General features: G+C 39.6%; 1 protein-coding gene across 8 annotated transcripts in view; it reads left to right on the top strand.

Moving 5' to 3' along the window:
- Positions 1-21202, top strand: part of inpp4b (inositol polyphosphate-4-phosphatase type II B) — a 254171-nt gene extending 232969 nt beyond the window's left edge. For 7 of the 8 annotated variants that reach the window (XM_058640948.1, XM_058640950.1, XM_058640951.1 and 4 more), the window contains 10 exons: positions 5879-6214; positions 6973-7114; positions 10100-10272; positions 10873-10996; positions 12013-12139; positions 14922-15062; positions 15430-15527; positions 15642-15754; positions 16142-16296; positions 19178-19368. In XM_058640948.1, the coding sequence (XP_058496931.1) occupies positions 5879-6214; positions 6973-7114; positions 10100-10272; positions 10873-10996; positions 12013-12139; positions 14922-15062; positions 15430-15527; positions 15642-15754; positions 16142-16296; positions 19178-19352 (1584 nt within the window). In that variant the 3' untranslated portion in view covers positions 19353-19368. Of the gene's footprint in view, positions 1-5878; positions 6215-6972; positions 7115-10099; positions 10273-10872; positions 10997-12012; positions 12140-14921; positions 15063-15429; positions 15528-15641; positions 15755-16141; positions 16297-19177; positions 19369-20250 lie in introns of those variants that run through there. The other variant, XM_058640949.1, reaches the window with a different exon arrangement.
- Positions 21203-22755: the final 1553 nt, after the last annotated feature.

Below are 22755 nucleotides of genomic sequence, written 5' to 3'. Positions count from 1 at the left end.
TTTATTTAACTGACCAAATGATCAGCTCGTAGACATAATCGTCTGTGTTTAAACTGAGTTTCTTTTTGCTACTTATTTTCCTCTCACATTATAAAACACTGCAGGCAGAGACTGAGGTCATAGGTCAGAAGACATGTCCAGATTTAATAAGATTGTAAATGTAAATGCATCACTGTTTAAGAAGCAGTCAAAAGAGCAAAAGAAATGAATGAAATGATTTGCTGTTTTTATCTTTAAACGTAAGCTGGCCAAAAGGTTATGAACTATGAACTATCAACTCACTGTAAATGTCTATAAACAAGAAAACCCTTTGTTTGTTTTTGTGGCTTTCTTGCGTGGCATAGAGATGTGTATGGATTTTAGCTGGATAACACAAATCTTACAGTCAGTTTTATTTATACAACCCAAAACTCTCCAACCTGTTTTCAAGAGTTCTTCCAACAAGCTCATTCGGATACAGAACTTTGGAAATGCCAATATTCTGTTACAGTATCCAGCTGAAAACAAGAACTCGAAATAAGTCTGTCTGTATCCAGTGATAACAGAATACACTTTTTGGTAAACATGTTGGTTTTTATGTGCCAGTCTCATTTTTGGCCAGAAGCATTAAGTAATGATTAATGTTTTCTACACCTTGGAATAATTGAAATAATATGTCTAAAAGTAAACTATTTTTAGAAAACTATTTACGCACACGCTCCGTTTCTTATTTACTATGAGAGTTACAGGACTCCTTTAAGCTTGCTCTTCTGGACTACGTACAGAACCACAGAACTCAATAAACCGCCATAAACGAGAAACATTCATTCATTCATTCTCTACTGCTTTATCCTCCACACGAGGGTCGGAGCTGGTGCTAATCCCAGCTGACACGGGCACAAGGGGATGTTCATACAAACTCCTCAGAGAAAGGAACTGGGGGACTTTGCTGTGAGGCAACAATGCTAGACCCTGTACCACTGTGTATCCCAGAAGACAAACACACACTACACTCACACAATTTCACTTCTACTCAGGTCAAACAGAATTTGATGTCCATCACGCAGATGTGAGTCTCTGCTGTGAGTGTGAAGTTACAGTGAGTCACATCTTTAAAGAAGACAATGTTACAATTGGAGAACACACATTTTCTTTCCACATAGTTGCTTCATCTGACTTGTTTCTTCTATATTTAGACAAGGACTATCAATATTTCACTGCAGATGACTTTTCCTGAGCATATTCTGAATAGTGTTGGACACATAGCATGTGCCTTTGTCCTTCTGTGCGTGATGATTATAATTCTGTTGGTGCTAATACTTATTTCAGTCTATTAATGACAGTAAAAAGGCATTTTCCTTCACACAGCTATGTTCTATACAATTATAAGTCTATAACAACAATGGTTACCTGTGAAGAGATTTGATTTTCTTCACAGTATAATTACGTTTAATTATATTGCAAATAGCGGTACAGTTGGATTCTAAACGACTCTGCTCATGTGGCCTCCATTTCATTTGAGGTTATTTTGAAGTAGCTCAAATTCCAACTGGGCCAAAATGTGTTTTTTTTCTCAAGTTAAAACTATTTGCAACAAATACATTTGTTCAGTTTTCTTTTTTCTTTTTTTATAGATCAATTGTAACTTGTTGTTTTCTTCAAAGTCCACAGAGACATTTTCTGCATCTGCAGATACGTTGCAGATACAAATTTCTCTCAAGGGATTCAGAGTAATTCCGATCCCTAAAACAGTTACTGTATGTGTGGAACGGCTACACTGAGGAGTAGTAGTAGTTGCAACTTGGAGAAGCAAAATTGCTTTACTCCTTTGCCCAAAGGAGGGAACTCAATTTCACTTTGCAAACAATAACTAAATGCACTCTGCAGTGCAGCAGATCATGCGCATCCCTGTAAATTGTTTGGTACAAACCCAACACTGACTGGATATTTGGGAATGTGTCTGAACCGAGAAACACAATTGATGTGTGAACTTTGACCCCATATAAAAATACCAGAGTGGCATTTAGTCAAAAATCTGTTTTAAAGTTATCATAAAAGCACATGTATTGTGCAATATGTCAATTCTTTGACCCTGCTGTTAAGAAGTGCAAATATGACCCGGCTTGTTTTAAATAGTGTCTTTGTTCACTCATCTCAGCCAAGATAATGAATAATGCATGCTCTCGTAGATTGCAAATTAACACTGAGGTCAGATAAGCAGCGCTCAATTTGAATATAAATTCACATTTTGAGGTTTTTCATCAGCTCATTTTTTAGTCATTTGGACATTTCTGTCTTTGTAATGATGTTTACTTCTGTATATACATGTGTGTAAATCACTGGGTAGCAGAGAATAGCAGAAATGACGTTTGGCAGGCAATTTGACTTACAGTAATAGAACAGCATTAGAAACCATGCAAGGCAATTAAAACCATATGAGTAAGAACGGCGGTGGTTTAAGTCGAGTCCTCGTCTGCTTTCTCTGCTCAAACATTCATCAAATCACCCATTCATTCATTCATTGTGGGTTACATTCGTTATAGCTTTTGATTCGAGGTCAATTCAGTTAAAGGAACGGATGGACATATGATGGTGTTGCTCTTTTAATAATGGAATCTGTAGCGGCATCAGAAGATGAACACTGTGGACAATCGTCTCTTAAAAAAGCAACAGACAGCTGTGTCTCTAGTGCTTTCTGTTGGGTTGTTATAAAGAGGAAGCAGTAGCTCTCTGTTGTGTCATACTAAGCACTCATGTGTGAAAACATTCATTACAGTTCTCATTATTACTTTGGATATGGAATAACACACTTTATTTATTGATAGTCGTCATTTTTTTCAGAGATAACCTTGTCCTGTCCTTTACTTTTCACTGTTGTAACATCATAATGGCAGGTTTAGGAAGAAAAATAAAAGTTTTTATCAGCTTTATGTCTTTCAAGTTTACACATTATTCTCAATAACTAGAATGAGTCAGATTTGTGGCCAACATTCTGTGTGAGATGAGTTTAAAAAGTATAAAAGGTGATTTTTTTTGTTGTTGTTGACTCCAGTACCATTTATTATTTTTTTATTCAACCTTTATGTAACCAGATGAAAGACCCATTGATCTCATTTACAAGGGTGACCTGGCCCAGAGGTCAGTAGCACACGTCTTATTAAAATAACAAATACAAATACATGAAACATATTTCAAACAAGAAATTAAAGTCAAACAGTGGTTTTAAAAGTGCAAACAAGTTGACAGTTAGAGAGCAGGGAGTTGTAAGTGCAGTAACAGTTGAATAAACACAGGCACTGATCAGTAGATTTCCGTTGTCTGTCGTTGTCACTGTCATGACGGAGCGAAAAGCTTTGAAACCAAGGGAATTCACATTGTTACTGTTTATTTCAGTAGCTCTTATTAATTAACTGTGTCAAACTGTAGAGTCCCAACATTTTAGTTGAGTACATTAGCGTGAGATCACATGGGGGGTGCAGAGCTTTGAGTTTGTGAGGTTAATATAATAGTTAGTCTGACACTCTACTGGATAATTTGAAGTCAGTATCAACCAAATAAAAACTATCATTTTTTTGGTCCACCTTTCAATTTATTAAGATATTTATCACCAACACCTGATCACGTTCCTGTTGTGTGAGAAACATAAAAGTACAAAAGAAAACAAGGCAATACCTTGTTTTTGATTTAATGGAAGCACAGGACAGTTGTTGTCTTTATACACTGTGAGAACAGGAACAACAACCTACAGCTGCTGTTTCTTTTTGCATATGAACATATGTTTTTTTTAGACTTGAGTGCGATTGCTTTGAGTTAATGCAAAGGGTTATTCAAAGCACATGATCATAACAGAATGTATATGATAATTCTGTTATCTGCTATTAGGACAGAACACAAACCAACTGTGTGCTGACATACAATCACACGTACAGTAGATAATAACATATAAATCGGGAATCTGAACATAAAGATTCGGCTTAGAAACCAGAGTTAATCAAAACCTAGTTGGGCTGTGTTTGGTGAACAAAACGGTAAAAAAAAGAATTTATTTGTTCATCTGTGCACAAGGGTGTGGGTTTGGTTACAAGATTGGTGGGGGCACTGCCCCGCAACCCCCCAGTGCAGGCCAGAGACAATGGGGACCTAAAACCTCACCGCTGTGTTGTCAGAACAGCACATCACCACATGCGCTGTCTCTCGTCTCCTCTGTGACTAGCAGCGACTTTTCTGCTCATAAAATCCGCTTGCACACTCTCGCTCTCCTTTCACAGCATTTCGCACACATTCACACATTACCCGGTCTCTAATATTGGACACTCAGGCTTTCTCCCAGTATTGGTGGGCACATGTCCCCACCGTCCATACACAAACCTACGCCCTTGTCTGTGCATTAGTTTAGGAATTTTCACGAGGACACAGGAAGCAAAAAGACGATTACTGTCCAGTTCAGCACATTTGGACTTTTGAAGTTTACACATAACACAGCTCCTCCAGGTACTGTCTTAAAGACTTAAAGAATCTGTCACACTTTGCATAGGAAAAAACCTGCTGCTCTGCCTCTTTGCCACTCACTGAACAGAGCCAGAGGGCAAGACTGCCGTCTTTTAGATATTTATCAGAGTGTTCTTTTTTAAAGTGATCAATAACGGGGATAGAAAAGCCGGTAACTCTAAAGCTGCTTTCAGACGTGCACTGAAATGTTAACATTATGTGGAGATTTTGCAGAATTAGCTTCAGAGATTTTCAGTCTAATCTCTGGATAATGTCCGAGTGAGCTTACACGAGAACGCAGCAGGTGACAGTTGTGCCTGCTGCATAATCAAACAGGGCTCCGCCCCCTCACTGCTGTTATGAATGCGTCTCACGTAGACGATCTCCCAGCTAATTCAGTCCTGACTCCGTTCTCCTCACATTATCCCGAGTTCATGTCTGCAAATGGCACAGCACCTTTAAATGCCCCCCCGCGACACAGTCGAAACTTTTAAAAAGTAATTCTTGTCTGGAGAGCAACTCTTTGCCGCAACCCACCTGAGGGCAGAAATAAATATTTAATGTCTGAAGATGATTATATGAGAAAAGACACAGAAAGAAAATCTGCTGCATAAAATTATTCTTATACCAACATTTTTCATCCCTTACTGCTCTCTTGGTAGTTGCACTAATGAATGAAGGGGAAATCAGAAAACTGTTCTGACAGAGTCTCTCGTAGTTCCACAACAGAACTGACCTGGCTTCTTCTTCTTCTTCTTCTTCTTCTTCTTCTTCTTCTTCTTCTTCTTCTTTTTCCTTTTTACCACAGTTATCTTCTTCTTTGCTAACACCACCATCTCCACAACTCCTGGCAATCTTAACAAATCCATTGACTCTTCTCTCCACATCAGGGAGGCGGGCATTTGTGTGAAAAATGTGGGTTTCTTTTCGTGGCGTCTTGGCTCATGCATTTCAGTGAGGCCGTGTTTTGCTGTAGTAATAGAATTGCTTATTGCAGTGCTAACTCAATTACTCTCGAGAGCCCTTATCGTTTTTTACACAGCGGCAGCAGCGAGTGCAAAGGCTCCTTAGTTCCGGGATCATCGTCAACTTACAGTCGCTGGTGAATTTGAGATCAAAAGAGGTGTTCTCCTACAGAAGCAGGCTGAAGGAGGAGTCATTGAATTGTTTGGTGTTTGTTGCTCACTGGATGTGCTGCAGTAATGGAGAGCAGCTACTTCATGGAGAAGGAGTGTGTTCATTTTCCTTTCACTTGCTCTGTAAATAGTTACCCCGTCCAAACTCACTTCCACCTGTATTATCTTACACCCACTCCCCCACAGTCACTTTCTGTTTCTCTATGTGTTTTCTATCCAACAATAACTTTCATTATCTTCCTTTCTTTCCTGTATCTGTTTCCTCTCTGCTACAGACAGAACAGTTTGTTCACACACTTAAGGATGAATTGGTCAAGAGTGCACTACTAGCGCTGCACGCGGCGCAGCCCGGCTACGTTTCCAAAAACCAGAAGCAGAGCCCGGTGCAGATGGGCCAGCATCAAGGTCACATCCACCCGTGCAGTGACCAGAATCAGAGTCCAGTTCAGGGACTTCCAGGCCACAGTCCAGCCACGTCAGTCACTGAGAGCACGATGATGTGTAATAATGTGGAAGGATCCCAAACCACAACCATTGCAGAAGGTGTTCACTTTGCTCTGAAGCACCAAGACTCTATCCCGCACCATAAAGAGTATGACGAGGAGGAATGGGTGAGTCTGAGTCTATCAAAGCTGTTTGACTTTATTTAAGTACAGTATGACAAACTGTTATTTTTACTGCCGGCCTTCACTGGGGACTACACGTGGGGAAATAAGCTTTATTACAGATAAACCATTTTTATGGCAAATAATCTCAATTACTTGCAAAATTAGATTGCAAGCCAAACATTACTTTTTCATTTTAATGAGAGCTTTTCTCAAAGGGGTTCAAACATTTCATCATGACAAACTGACAGCAGAAAATAACTGCAGAATACTTGTCACCGTGTGAAGTGTTTACGACTGGTTTGTCTGCGTGTGAGGACACTGTCTGCCACACTGACAGCAGGAGTTTATCAGGATTTCTGCACACCACTGCTTCATTATGAGTATTTCTCATATTTATAACAAGTTCAGATCCCACTTTTGGAAGCAACAGAGACCAAGTTACACACACTTTGTGTGGATTGTTTTTTGTTTCATCATCATTATTATTATTTGCACACACACAAGGTGAAAGCATTATTCATCATTGAATAGCAGGAGCTCAGGAAAAGAGAAAGCTGCAAACAACGCAAACGCTTTCACAGTAATCACTGAACATCCAGACAGCAATTTCCTTTTGACCTTTAGGACACAAAGCCCGTTTAGACTGTAATGTTTGCTAACATAAGGGAGTCTTATACACAATACATTTATAGAATGTGTGACAAATTGATCTATTCAATGGAGCGGGGCTGATTGCTGATTGTTTATTTTGGCTCTTTTAGGACAGGGTGTGGGCCAATGTGGCTAAATGTCTCAACTGTGTCATTGCCATGGTGGACAAACTCCAGGAGGATGACTACAGCAAACAGGAGCCAGTCACCGAGCAGCAGTTGGCTGATGTCTTCACTTCACACAACAACCCCGGTAAATAACTGTTGTGATTTTAATGGGATTACGTATCTGTCATCTGACACCAACACAATACTTACAGTATACTACTACATGGCACGGATCTGTCCCGCAGGTGCACCCATGGTAATTTGCCATGGGAATGATACACAAATCCTTATAGGGACATCCTGGGCGGGGGGGTGTTTATAGGTCACGTATTCACGCTTTAAAAAATGCATTTTATTTTTCATTTTCTCACGTGTTGTTGAGTCAAGTTTTCATTTTATATCACATTTTTAGTAGTGATATAAAGTAGCAATAATTGTGCATTTTTCTTTTCTTTTTGTGAAACCAAGTGAACTTTGAACTTTGAACTGTGACGTATTTCCAAATTTCACAAATGCAATCCCATTTTAAACTTTTTAAGTACTTTTTGCTCAAGACAAGACACTCTATATTGCACATTCTTATAGCCTCTGTATATATAGTGTGTTTAAACGCTTGTGATGGAAAAAAGCAGCCAAAATGCTCTAAGGGTTACAGGGTTACAGATGTTTGTTGTTTGCCACAGGACAAAACCATTACAAAGAAACATGTCAAAGACCAAGACATGCATTTATATGTGCTGTTATACGGCACACCTTTTATGTATATAAAATGTCTAACTACCTTCTTAGAATAGCCTTGCCCCTTCTGTACCCATGGAGATGATATAAAAAAAATACCTTTATGGAGCTCGGCCCAAAATCAGCATGATAAAATAATCTAAAGCAGCACAAAAGGTGATTGCTGCTGCTGGTGATTTCTTTTCTACATGATTAAAGCCTTTGAATGAGTGTCTGCAGGCAGCCTGCTGTGTGTAAGAAGGCTCAGATTCAACGGTGATTAAAAACGCTTCATGATTGAGACTTGTGTGTTGAAAAAAAGCAACACATTTATCATCACAGGAGCTTTTTCATTCAAATAATATCAATTACCTATATGGAGTATATATTTTCAGTCACTGTGTTCACATTACCAGTGATGAGAACAAAGACATCTGTCACTTCCTACTATATCTAATATGTGGCTCTGTGATGCGAGGATTAATGGCCATATATTAGAATGAACGTGGCTTTTTTCCTTCACGTATGCACCGACAGCGTGGCAAAGCCAAACAACAGCGGAGGAGCGTGTGGACATGTGTGCATTCATGTGAAAGTCACTTTCAAAACGCTTGGAGTTATGAATGAACTGTCAAATCTGATGGGACAGTATTGAATGATTAGAATTGATCAATGCAGTGTGGCTGAGAGACAGTACTTTAATGTATGTGCAGTTTCCACGTTGTTTTAAACATGAGCAAAAGAAAAACTTCACTTGTTTCCATTTTAGTGGATGAAAAGGCAGTGTTTAAAGTGCAGGGTCGTTCACTGTCGACCACTCGCTGCCTCGTCTTCCCTTACGTTCAGTGAAATCCTGCCTCAAGCTTGTGTCCAGACAAGTGCCCAGTCTGTTGCTGCTGCCAACTGGCACACGCTGCTGCAGCATTACTCTGACCAGGCGACAAGGCCACGTCTGTGTGCGTGTGTGTGTGAGTCTGTGTCACAGCCAAATGTGCTAGTGTTGGTTGGTGCATCCATTTTATTTGGTATCTGAATGTATTCAGCAGTCAGCTGGTAGGTAAGATCAAGGCCTGCTGCTCAGTCCCCCAAAACACCTTTATGAAGATGCTCATCAGCCTCAGAGCAAGTGGTCACCTGCTCGTCTCCGTACAAACATGGGCAGAATAATGAAATAGGCTTTATCTCCCGTGAAGAACAGTGAAGCCCAGACTTTACTGACAAGACGTTGTGGGGGTTTAGATGTTTGGACAGGTGTGCTGCTGCAGAGATGACAGCTGGAGTTGTGTTTCCTCCTTCTCTGTGCAGAGGCGGAGTTTGAGAAAATGAGATAAGACATGATTTCTCTGACAGACGAGGGCAACCGTGATGTGCTGTGTGCATGCCTGTGTGTGTGTGTGTGTGTGTGTGTGTGTGTGTGTGTGTGAGAGAGAGAAACCTTTCAGTATGTTACAGCAGCTCAAATACACATTACTTATCCAACACTGCCCCCTATTAGCCAGTGAGGGGATTGTAAGAAACCTGCTTTATTGAGCAAATGAATGTAGGACACAATAAAATGCTGTGCTGTGTTCCAATTCCTGCAAACTATTTCTCAGCTTGTGTTGAGTATGCCGTTTTGGCTCTAAGGTGGTAATCACAACTGTAACACTAGTTTGGTGTATTTTGACAATTAGCAAATAGTCATTTGAGGCTCTTATTTCCAAGCAGGGGAACTAAAGAGAATGTGTGTCTGCAATTCAGACACATTACACTCTAACTAATAAGCTCAACTAATTACCGTCACTACCGCTAACTAACTTAACTACTTCTGATGTGTTTGTTTTTTAAAAAATGTGTAAAATGGGAACATTTACAAATAGGTGTCAGAAATCAGTATAATACAGATCTTTAACTATTTACAGCAACCTGACTCATTTGTTAAATTTCACTGAAGCACAGCTGTAGTGATCAGACTTCACACGTCAGCGATGTAACTGGTTATTATTATTCATGTTCATCTATCTGTATTTACACTTATTCATATATTTATTTATCTAAAGTGTTCCCTCAGACCAAGCCCCAAGACTTATTTGTCAGTTGGTTAGAGAGAGAGACAGTCTGTCCGTTTATTGTGCGTGTCCAAAAAGCTGATTCTGATTCCTGCACTAAAGGCTGGAAGCATACTGTGGACCATTTGATGCCTGCAACAAGAAAACAAAATCATGTGTTATTTTATATTTCTCCCCATTTCCAGTCAAACGTGAACAGCGAAACTATAAAAGCATAAAACTGAATAAAAGATAGACATTAAAATAACGTTCAAATGTAAATAGAGAATAAAATCGTAGGAGATAAAAGTGTGATTTGCCAATAAAAGTTCATTTGAAAGACAAACCTAAATGTCCAATGTCTTCTGTTTTCCCTCTCTTTGCAGGTGAGTGGAGGGAGCAGCTGTGTCCTCCGGTGACAAGGTTAAAGGAGTGTGTGATGGAAGTGGTGGGAAAGGCGAAGAAAGCCATGACGTTTGTGCTGCTGCAGGAGGCTGCCTGCAGCATACCACAGGGCCTCCTCCTCCAACAGAGGCGAGATGTGGTCTTCAGTCAGGCAGTAGGTGGCAACACTGTCAGAATAATGACTTATTTGAAGTCCTGAAGGGAAAGTGAAGATATCGTATGTAATCTATTTGTCTTGGTTCATCAGAAGTGTGGTTTTAGGTTTGTTGAAGTTCTGAAAACAATAACCCAAAACCATTACATGTTATTGAGTGTGTTATTGTTGGTATGAATGAGTGAAAATGATTGTAAATGGTAGACATTTAAATAGCAAGGTCAAAATCAACCAAACAAAAGCATGGTGCTGTATGACTGGAGAGCAAGAGCTAACAGTGGTAACTCAAGCTCCTGACGAACTTTGCCAGGCAACACTAACACAGCCCTGCTAAAGAAGGCCTTTCACAGGTCACACTCTCATTTTAGCCAGTTGAGCTGTAATGAAGTTTACTATGTTGTTGTTGTTGTTGTTGTTGTGACACATTGCAAACCCAAACGTTTGCTTTGCCTGTCCAAAAATGATGACCACAGCCTCCGTTTGGAGATCTAACATGAGTGAGTCAGAAAATATGCAGTTGGACCTGCTTGGCTTTGCATGAATGTATGTTTTTTTGTGTGTGTGTGATGTTCATGTGTTTCTTTATGTATTTATTTTTAGCTGGCAGCCTTAGCCTGTGGTTTCGCCATGAGGTTGTATGCTGGAATGGAGGACAAAGGATTCCTAAGGCAGCTCCACCTGGTTGGCCTTGTAGCCCAGTTTGAGAGCCTGCTCAGCACCTACAGTGAGTGAAGATGTTTAATCAAAACTGGAAGAAGAAATTATAAATAGTTGTTATGTTTAGATGAGCCAAGCTAGAATGATGATTAGACTTTAATAAATCACAGCATGTAACAAGATTAATTACATAATAACTTCATTAAACACTAAATTCCAAGTGAAATTTAATCACTGTGTCTTGAAGATGGATGTTTATCAGATCAATGCAGAGACGGGAGAATGTACCAAATAAATATTCTCGCTACCTGCAGCAGCATGATCAGAGTTCTCATTACATTACATTTTTGCCCAATTTTAACCACAATTCACAGTTGGGCTGCACCAGTCAGCACTTGTTGGTTGGCACAGAAATCTGTTAGTGTGTGAGGGTAAGAGACCCGACCTCAGTCCCAGTCCATCCAATGAAAAAGTGAGTGTGTTCCCCAAGAGAAGGTGGGACACAGGACATACCACCAGAAGACAAAGACAGGAAGTAGCAGGAAAATCACGTAGTCTGTGATCTCTCATCATAAATGTGTGAATCCCAGTCTTTTAAAAAGCAGTAACGACCGTGAAAGGTGTGTAGTGTGTCCCCAGCTTTAAACTAAGGATGCTCACCAAGAAGTCAAAAAAGATTGGTCAATGGAATTAAAGCTGTAGATATTATAGACAGTGAATTTAATTGCAGTCAGTGAGTTGCATGCTCACATTCCACAAATATTCTTAAATGTAAACAAATGTAGTTCCACTGACTAGTCCACACCCAACCGAAGAAGTCTTAGTGTGAGTTTGAAAAAACATGTTTGGGCAGCCAGAGCCAGGGCTCTGACAGTGTTTCTTCTTCTTTGTTTGAGGGGGACTTCAGTGCCATGAAGTAAACTAAAAGCTACTAAAAGTGTTCACACACATCAAGTTTCCTCTACTTTAGCTTAAAGTGTCCAAACATGAAACACTAAAGTCAGCAGAATTTAAATAACTTGAGCCAAACTCATGTCATGTGGAGTAACAGTCAACAATGAAATGGTGTCAAAATGTTTTCAGGTGAAGAGATCGGGATGCTGGAAGACCTCGAGGTTGGAATCTCAGACCTGCAGCGAGTTGTGTTCAGGATCACAGAGGCCAAGACGGATGACCTCAGTGACCTTCAGCCTTTAGTGTGTGGCCAACGGTGAGGCCTCGCCCCCTCTTCTGTATGCGTTTGTGCTTGAATCTAACGAGACGATTTCTTTCAAATCAACAAATGTAGCGTGACATGCCTCACTCACCATAGCACAGGGGTGGCCAACCACTCATACACAAGGGCACACATGGACATCCCACCCATCCCTTCGTCTCACTCTCTCTCTGTCTCTCTCTCCCTCACACAGACAGACACAGACCTCTAACTCAGCCAGATTTACTGTAAATGTAAATGACACAATGGTTTCCCATTTCATTCAACAAAAAAAATAGAAACTCTCCCACTCTGTTAAAAAACGTCAAACGTGTTCATCTTCGTATCTTCGTTTTTGTTGTTGTTTACTCAACAATGTGTTTTTCCCTCGCGAACATGTGTACACATATACAGTACTGTGCAGAAGTCTTAGGCCACCATCAGATTTGTTGTTTTTGCAACGCTATAACGACAATAGAGGATAATTAGTTCTATTTCGCTTTACTGGAACCCATCCAGAAAATATGGATGCAGTTTTTTGTTGTTTAAAAAAAAAAACCTTAATTAATGTTACTGATAGATCCTGTGTTTGTCCTACTATTTCATATAAAGAAATATCTGCTAAAAAAAAAACGTCTATTACGCCAGGTTTATTCAAGACATGCTTGAGCATCACATACACATGTTGCATGAGTTCAACTCATTGACAGCTCGCTAATATATAAGAGCAGCTTTAAGTCACATCACTTCATTCCAAATTCCAATGATCACAGAATTTGACAGACAGAATAAACAGCAGAGCTGGTGGTGCCTGAAACTGTTGCACAGTACTGTACATGGAAAAAAAAAACACAAACACGTAATTTGATATGAACGCAAGAGTAGTACATAGTATTACATAGTACATACCAGACACGCCAGTGTGACAGCGTATTTAAACTACAACACTGCCCTGTCCCAGCGTCGTTGCCCGTACTTCAGCTCCACCACCGCTCCAACATCCACCTGTTGCCTCTGACAGGGTGTTTGAGATATTTACTCGTAACTCCTGATATGATTTGTAATATAATCCAGCACCGGTCGACCTTACAAACATATCAGCTGATAATTGGTTGATATAGGCATTTTTATAACCTGTCGGCATCAGCGGACTCTGTCCCCGCTCACCCTGTTCACATTGTGGGGACGCAGATCACCACTCTGCATGGAGGATAGACAAACACGGTCGCTATTAGCTAGGAGCACGCCTCAAACTAATTATGGGTCACTAGATATTCGCTCGTGTAAGAGACACTTTTGCTGTTCGAGTTTCTCCAGGTGATTAATAACACAAACAACTTTTTAAAACACTCCATGAAACCAAATGATGCAGACTGCTGCTGGATCCATTAAGATCCAGCGCATGATGAGAGCTAGTGTAAATAATGCGGAGTCCACAGCGATACATTCAAAGAACCTTGTGAATTTCATTACCTCCGGAGTCACAAATGCACGACTGAGTCTGAGGTCATTAGGTCAAAAGAGGAGTGTGGAAATACACTTTAAAATAGGAATGAATGTTGTTACTGCATTTATTCGTTTATTCGTCATGTTTTAAATGTCCGATCTTTTTTTCCTGGGTGGGTATGAGGCTATCAGCTGATTAATGGCCTATCAGCTTTTAAATGCTTCAGACTATTAATGTGCTATCGGCCTGTATAATTCATTACTGATCAACCTCTTATCTGTGGGGAGAGAAAAGATCGGAGCATTGACACCAAACTCAAATATGTTTTCTTGTTTTAATAAACCTTTTAAACATGAGTTAAAAAGGTCAAATGTTTAGGAGAAATAGGTCATATAGATTCTAGTATAACCTTGCACAAAGGTTGTGAAAGCCGCACCTTTTAGTCGAGTTGCTGGAGAAGTATTTTCTGAGCTATAGGTGTCAATCAGGCATGTTTTTCATCTATATAAACAGACAGTGATACAGGCTGAGAGGCAGGCTGTAAGTCCCAGTGGTTCAATTTGTGGGACCTTCCTTTTACCAACAGACTGGAACAATTCTATTTGGAGAGCGGGTCAAATCTCCCTGCTTTATTCATGAAAGCATCCGTCCTGTATCTTGCACACTTAAACTTATTTGTGCAAGTTGCGTAAGATGCATGGTTGAATTGCTGAGGGCGACGGGAAGGGTTCTTAATTCCCTGCTGTTGAAAACCTCAATGCTGTTGAAAACCTCAATGATTTAGCGTCAGACTATTCACAAACTAAATTGAAAAACAAAATGTAACACTTATGCTGTTGTTGGATTTGTAAGCAGTAGTGGTAAACATCTGTTTGTGTATTTCATCTCCTACTCTCTCTTTATGTTAAAGCATCCATGTTCATAAAACACTTGGACAGTTTGCATTTGTTTAAATAGTTGAGGAACTGCATTGGGCTTATGAAATACATACACGACTGGCTTATCAGGATGACGAATGTCCAAGGTCACTTTCAGGTCGTATATTTGATAAGGCCAAATCATGTTTAAGATGGTTACTGGCAAACTTTAGTACGCCACAGTCAATAAGATCTTATCCTCTGTGTAACTCTCGTTTTACCTCCCACTTGCATGTCAGACATCTAGTGGCTTGCCCAATCTTTCTCGCATGCAAACACACTTTCATTTTACAGATTGTCCGGGCCTGTCTTTGGTGTCAAATGGTACACCTTCCCAAATGTCATCAACTTTGCACAGCAAACCCATTTCTCTTTAACCCGTCGCTGTCTACTATACATACTACTTCCATTTTGTGTTTCTTCTTGCATTCAGTGACCACTTCACTGTAGAAGTGCCATTACCAAGACTGGTTTTCCAGAACTTGCCTGAGGAGATCAAGGAGGGAAAGCCTCTGCAAGTATTCCCAGTGCTTTTCAATGTGGGCATCAATGAACAGCAGACTATAGCAGAGAGGTACGACACACACTGTTTGTTTACTCTTTAAGAACTTCATGCTTTCATGAAAGTTAAGATAAGGACCCTGAGATAGTATCTCTAGGTCCTTATCTGGCTATGTTCATGTCATCCTTTATCTTTACCTCTGAAAAAAAAAATTATATTTATATTCAGAGCTTAATTCAATATCTTTCAAAAAAAAAATTATTTCATATGTAACACAATTACATTTACTTTTAATGAATGAATAAAAATAAAAATAATATAATGTAATCCCACTAAAACACAAATGTTATTCGTACTGTTGTGCAGTTTGTGTTTTACACTGAATCATAATCTGTTTTTAAACACAAATGTTATTGCATTGCCTCTGTAATCCCATCAGGTTTGGAGATATCTCCCTACAAGAGAGAATAAACCAGAAGAACTTTGAGACATTAGAAGCCTATTACAAATCATTAAGTGAAAAGGTGCCACTAGAATGTAAGTACTAAGTGGAAGTGATGCAACGATTGTTAATGTGTGACATGTTATTAGTTTCAGATCAAAGTCGTCTTCACAATCACTTCCCATGTGTTTCCTGTTCTCTTTGGACAGGTCTACCATGTTTTCAAACACAGACGGATATAAAAGAATTACTTGAAACCCTGGGCCAGAATGTAGTCACGAAGAAGAGAAAGAATGTGGAGATACTGTGGATTGCTGGAGCAGTGAGTTTTGTTATTTTTGTACATTTCTGTTCTTGTCAAGAAGATAAATCTCTGTGAACCGCAGTGTGTGAACACTTGGCCGTGTTGATATAGTGTTGGCTTAAATAGAAGCACTGGAAAATTCCTGAGTGTGATGGATTGTCTATGATAACTGATACACAGTATCTAGTTTTCTTCATTTGGTTACACAATCTGAAGGAGTTCTGCATAAAGATAGTAAAACAAGCAGCAAGACCAAGTTCTTGTTATTAATTTAAGACCAGATCTCTTGATGTCTGTGGAATTTCATTTCCAAAATAGTTTAAAAAAAAAAAAGCACTCTGTAATAGATCATGACTTCTGCTGTTTGCACTAATTGCACATGATGTGTTCTACTCCTCCACCCAGATCTGCCGAAGATTAAATGGCATCAGGTTCACCAGCTGTAAAAGTGCCAAAGACCGAACTTCCATGTCTGTCACATTAGAGCAGTGTGCCCTGCTACGTGATGAACACCAGCTCAGTAAGGATTTCTTCATCCGCGCTCTGGATTGTATGCGGAGGTAAGATACAGTCGATTGAATAAAAGTGATCCAGGTGCAAGTTATTCTTTTAAATGCTTACAATTTAATTTTAATCAAATTTCAAAAAACACACCTGCACCTCCACCTTGGCACAAATCCAAGGAAATGTGTCTTCACGTTGTCCACCCATCACCATGAATGCCAGTATAAACATCATCATCATCATCATCATCATCATCATCATCATCATCATCATCATGTGTTCCTGCAGGAACGCTGCTGTTGTCTGAAATATCTGTTTATACACAGAAGGGCGATTAAGAGCGAGGTCTGTTTGTCAAGGCCGTCGTCATTACGATACAAATAACCTGAAATATATTCTGATGTATGCTTATATTGGACAAACCAATGTTCTTAAAATAATTCAGTTCAATAGTTCAGAATCCTGAATCTAAAAATAATTCGGGGACAATGTTGTGCATATAATCAAACACGGAAACAAGAGAGGTTCTATAAGTACTAACATCAGTATCACTGGGCACACACTGAATGTTTCAAACACAGCTTGTGAAGGGAAACAGTGGTGCACTGGTTTTACTGCAGGTGCTACATTCAAACGGTATTTCACTGTTTGAATGCAGCACAGGTCCTGCTCTCCCACTGACATTTATCAGTTAGATTTAATTATTAGATTTAATCTCAATGTAGTGAGTCAATGCCTAAAATGACATGAAGTGATTCATCCTAGGTTATGTCCAGACATCTGTTCAAAACTTTTAATGTTACATATTCACAGGTGAATATGTAAATTCCATCCAAATAATATTCTGTACACAGAACAAACCAGGCCACACGGTGATGTAGTGGTTAGCACTCTCGCCTTGCAGCGAGAAGGCCTTTCTGCATGGAGTTTGCATGTTCTCCTCGTGTGTGCATGGGTTCTCTCCGGGTTCTCTGGCTTCCTCCTACTGTCCAAAAACATGCAATGTGGGGATTAGGTAAATTGGACACTCTAAATTGACCATAGGAGTGAGAGTGAATGATTGTTTCTCTCTATCTGTGTGTGGCCCTGCGATGGACTGGTGAACTGTCCAGGGTGTACCCCGCCTATCGCCCGATGTAGCTGAGATTGGCACAGCACCCCCCGCGACCCTCTGGTGGAGGATAAAGCGGTAGATGATGACTGACTGACTGACACGGAACAAACCAGACACAAATGGTGAAGTGGCCAAGTCAAGTCAGTGTTATTTATATAGCCCAACATCAGAATACACAGTTTGCCTGGAAGGGCTTTACAGTCTGAAGAGCGAGTGACAGCCTCTGTCCTTAGACCCTCTCATCCAGTGAGGAAAAACTCCACAAAAAACCCGGAGAAATGGGAGAAACCTCAGGACGGACAGACATGCAGTCTGTCACATACATGTACAGAATATAACATTAAAGACATTTATCATCATCACTATTATCTTCATCGCCTCATGCAGGGTGTGACGTACCCGCTTGACCCAACTTTATCTGGGATTGGTTCCATCTGTTAATGTGATAGGACACGCCATATTTGTTCCTTGATCTAATATAAAACATCTGGGGCCTCATGTATAAACACATGCATACACAAAAAGCTGGTGTGTGCTCGCTTTCTTTTACACACACGACGGCATATATATAAAAACGTACTTGGCGTGGAACTTTGCGGATCGCAGCGCACACACAAACATCAGAGAGAGAGAGAGAGAGAGAGACTTACTTTGAGCAAATGACTGAAATTAATTTCATACAGATGAATCTTTCCTTAATGTAACTCAGCGGTGTAAATAGACACATGAAAAAATGGGACGATCACAAAGTAACTGTAAAAAAAGTTATTCCACCACAGCTGCGTCTTTCATCAGAAGAGACAGAGACGTTTATCACTAATACCAAAACAAACAAATTCCAAAAATATTTTTTTTTTTTCAGATTTCAACATCACAGATGAATGCATTGATTGAGCAATTTTTATTTTATTTTCCTCCTTCTTTGCTGCCACATTTGTCATTGTTCTTCAGGAAGAAGGCGTCAGAGGGCGTTTTATCAGTCATAGACTAGCTGAGTCATTTGTATATGAATGTGTGGGTGGAGCAAGGGCGGAGCAAGGGCGGGGGTGTGTGCCACTCATTCACTTCCGCTCAGTTTCACGTTGGATTGGATGTACTGTATAAAGAAAAGTTGTGCAGGACTCGGCGTGCGCACGGTTTTATGAATGTGACAATTTACTTTTCACATACGTACTTCTCAAAGTTTGTGAGTGCGCCATCCTTCAGCATGAAAGCTGCGCACTCTTTTCTACATGAGGCCCCAGATGTAGACAACTATAGCAGCATCTTCACAGCTGTGTACAGTGTTTGCGGTTATCATTTACATAACTTTCTTTCCTGGGCATGCGACCAAAAAACATGAAGTGCGTCAGACCTGTCAGGTATTCCATTTATGCCATTTCTCCCACTCGGCTCAAACCTCCAGGCATGTGCACGTTTGTCCTTTCCTTGTTAAAGAAGCTCCAAATGTCTTACTGTTTGATAAAGTTTGTCATTCAGGTAAATAATCCCACGCAATATCAATACAGGTGAACAGACAAGAATCACATGACAGTAAAAACCTGTTCAACCATGACCATAAACATGACTCATCCATTCATCCTCTCACAATCTCATTTGATGATGTTGTTTCCAGTACAGCATTCTTTCCTTCTCTCGATCACTGCCTGTGTGTGTGTGTGTGTGTGTGAGGCTTTTTGGCAAATGTCCATACTAATAGTTCAGTGCATCTAAGTGGACGATGTGATACCAGCATGAAAGTGATCATGGAGCTTGAACTAACACCGCTATGTTCTGATCTATCCCTGGTGGTTGTGTTTCACTCTGATGGGCGCCCCCTGCAGTCGGCCGACCCAGGGTGACATTGGGCCGTATGAGGACCCTGAGGCCGGCGCCGGGACAGAGAACAAACCGGCGTCACGACACTTTTACCCCATTGCCCTGCTGCTTGTTAGCTCCCACCTACTGGTCGTGTGGCTCATTTTAAGTCTTGTTTTTCTGCTTGCAAAATATCAATAAATTGCTGACAATGCCATCTTTACTTACTCCTTTTCCTCTGTGTTTGCTGGTGACTCTTTCATGAGTGGTGTTTAAATGGTATGGTCGGGAAAATGCAGGAGCTGTGTTTCAATCAGAAGGTATGAAATAACCACAATTAAAAGTCTGGTGCTCGTGTTTGCTCGAGGACCAGCAGACACGATAAAAAGTGACTAACACTGATACAGAGGTCACACTCACTGAAAAACCAAATGACTCATCAGATGCAATTTCAGTTTGAATGCTGACAGACATTAAACCTTTTGGTTATGATGTTCAAACTGTTTGCACAGTGTCATGTAACAGAAAAACAACACCTTTGAGCTCCTGTGAGTCGAACTTTCTTTCACTATGCTTTTGTTGACCGTCACTAAATCTTAAGTAGTTCTGTCAGCATTACAACAAAACTCTCTCTGAAACCCACGTGTGATATCCTTGCTATGGTGGAACTGTACTTTTGCTTCAAAGGTTTGTCCCAGTTTGTTAATCAAGTGATAATTTAAAAAACTCCTTCATTCCCCAAACATGTCAGGGAAGTATGGTGGCCTTTGCATTCCAGAAAAGATGTTTAAACTCTCATTTCCTTCTTCTTCTGTGTCAGTTTATGGGTCAGGCTTATGAGCCGCCTTCTTCATTTGTGCGTTAAGCTTCCGTTTCAAAATGCAAAAACGCAAACTCTGCTTAGTTTGTCCATTCAAACATTCATCACAATTTTCCCCTTTTACATGATCATATACGTCAATGAGGTACATAAAGTCAAATATGTCATTGTGTTTTTTGTCATCACAAACATCACTCATGTGTCATTTCTTTCCTTCTTTTTTGTTTTCCCTTCACATTTTCCTCTCATTCCTCTTCACCCTCTTTGTTTGTGCATCAGAGAAGGATGTCGTATTGAGAATGTTCAAAAGAACATTAGATGCAGGAAATATGCCTTCAACATGCTGCAGCTGATGGCCTTTCCAAAGTGCTACCGACCACCAGAGGGAACCTACGGCAAAGTGGACTCGTGAAATGATCACATCAGCCACGAACAGCAAGTCCATCAGTCACTGCGTCCTGTCCAAGCAGATATGAACATGTAGAAATCAAAGTGAAATTTAGTTTTCTTTGGCCTTTGGTTGCGTCTGTATTTGATGTTTGTTTATTCAATCTCTGGCGAGTACAGTTCAATCACTGTGGGTTTTTTTGCCTTGTTTTCTTCCCCTGGCCGGTGCAGTGACTGCTGTAGATGAGTTGTGTGAATCTGTGCAGCATGTTAATGATATAACACAAGACCTCAGTCACTTCATAGGTTTAAGGATGAACTTCCACGATCCAGTGACTTCTGTGGTGTAAAAACTGCTCTCCACATTCACCGTAACTGTAAACAAACTCTCCATTTCTCATGTTAGGTTTGGATTAACTGATATTTACGTGATGTGTGTAAAAGTGGCCTTTGTTACTGCAGACATAGTTTCATGAGAATTGAATGACCATACCAGTGTTTCAGAACAAATGTTGCCTTTTGATCAATCACTGCATTTTCTGTGTTGTGTCTCTAGGTACAGCTCAGTGCAACCACATAAAGTAAAACCAGAGGTTAGGAAAATGGACCATTGTATGATATAAAGCAAATTCCATTATTTATTTTTGTATTTTACAATCATTTTTTATATTCTGAGGGTTGATACCTTGGACTGTAATGCATGTTTAAAAATGTATTAGTTTTGTTTAGACTTAAAAAAAAAAGCCTATTTATAAATAAAACAATGGTTTAAAGTTGATATGTGTTATTGTATACAATGTATATTATGTATCATCATGTGTCATGCTGTGCATTTCATTTAACAGTTAAATAAAGTACCACATAATTAGAATTTTATCATTCTTAAAATTGTTTATCCAAAATATTTTGTACATTTTTCGCTTGTCTTCATGGAGGACACTGTCTCGCTGTCTCAGTAGCAGTGATGTTTGATTGTCTTCACACAGTACTACTGTCTGAGCTTCACAGTGTATGTGAGTGAGTTGCATTAACTGCTCATGTCCACTTTGATTCCACTGCTGTTTTCTGCATCAGCATCAGACTGTTTGTGACAGAATTGAAATCATCACCTACATGTTGTGTTGCATTCACAAATCTGCTCTTCACCAGATGACCACAACGTGGAGAGGATTTATTTATGTCTTGTTCATTTCTAGAGCTACAACTAACTAACTAACTCGTTTTCGTAATCGATTAATCTGTCAATTATTTTCTCGATTAACCGGGTTATCGGTTGGTCCATAAAATGTCAGAAAACGTTGATCAGTGTTTGTCAAACCTGGAAATAATGATGTTCTTGAATGTCAAGATGAATTTGTTTGAATGATTTATTTGTTATATGGTATGGAAGCGCATTGCATACATTTAAAAAAAAAAAAAAAAAAAACTGAGTTTTTCTGAGTAATTAACTTTTTGGTTTGTTTTTTTGAATATTTTTTTTCCTGTTTTTCTGAGTACATTTTTTTCTGAATTATCGAGAACTCTCGTGAGAACCTCCGACCTGCCAGTGACTCCAATGTTGTCAGCAGTCTCCTGATTGTCTCTTGAGTCACCACTTAGCCACCACTTAGCCACCACTTAGCCAGCACTTAGCCAGCCTGAATGCATTTCAAATGCATCATCTTGCATCCATGGTGCATGCCAGTTCTGTCCAACTGACCCTGTCATTGTCTAGTAGATCAGAATGAGCTTTCCTTCTGAACAACCGCAAAGTCCTCAGGTTCCTGCATAAAGTCGACAATCTAATGGTAATGCCATCTACAGTATGTGACTTAAGGACAGGACAGGACTATCTCCCCAGTGTCTTCAACCCAGATCAAAGTAAAACTTGATTAAAATAAACGAGCCTTCCATGTTGTTATAAATCAAACTCTTAATAAAGGAATGAACGTGTTTATTGTTTCAAATGCACTCTAAACTCAGAAAAAAAATTATTCAGTAAATCAGAAAAAAAATTACTCTGAAAAACAGAAATAATTACTCAAATTACTCAATTTTTAAAGTGAATGCAATGCGCTTCCATAATATGGAGCAAATAAATTGACAAAATATTCACATTTAAGAAGCTGAAACAATCAGAAATCTTGTTTTAATAATGAAAAAAGCTTCAAACTGATTAATCGATTATCAAAATTTAGTAATCGATTAATCATAGATTCATCGAGTAATTGTTTCAGCTCTATTCATTTCACATGATTTTTAGGATCAAGTAGACCTGAGCGATTATTCAATCACATTTAAATTGTGATATAAATGTACTCAATAATAGTATATCAGAGGTTCAGTCTATTTACAAAGATTAGATGTTAAATATCTACCAAACGTTTGTCAGTTCAAATACATCATTCTCCAACTGTG

The sequence above is a fragment of the Solea solea genome, chromosome 10 (genome assembly GCF_958295425.1).
Source record: "Solea solea chromosome 10, fSolSol10.1, whole genome shotgun sequence".
Classification (NCBI taxonomy): Eukaryota; Metazoa; Chordata; class Actinopteri; order Pleuronectiformes; family Soleidae; genus Solea; species Solea solea.
The sequence above is the reverse complement of the archived record's forward strand: the minus strand, read 5'-3'. Positions and strand labels throughout refer to the sequence as shown.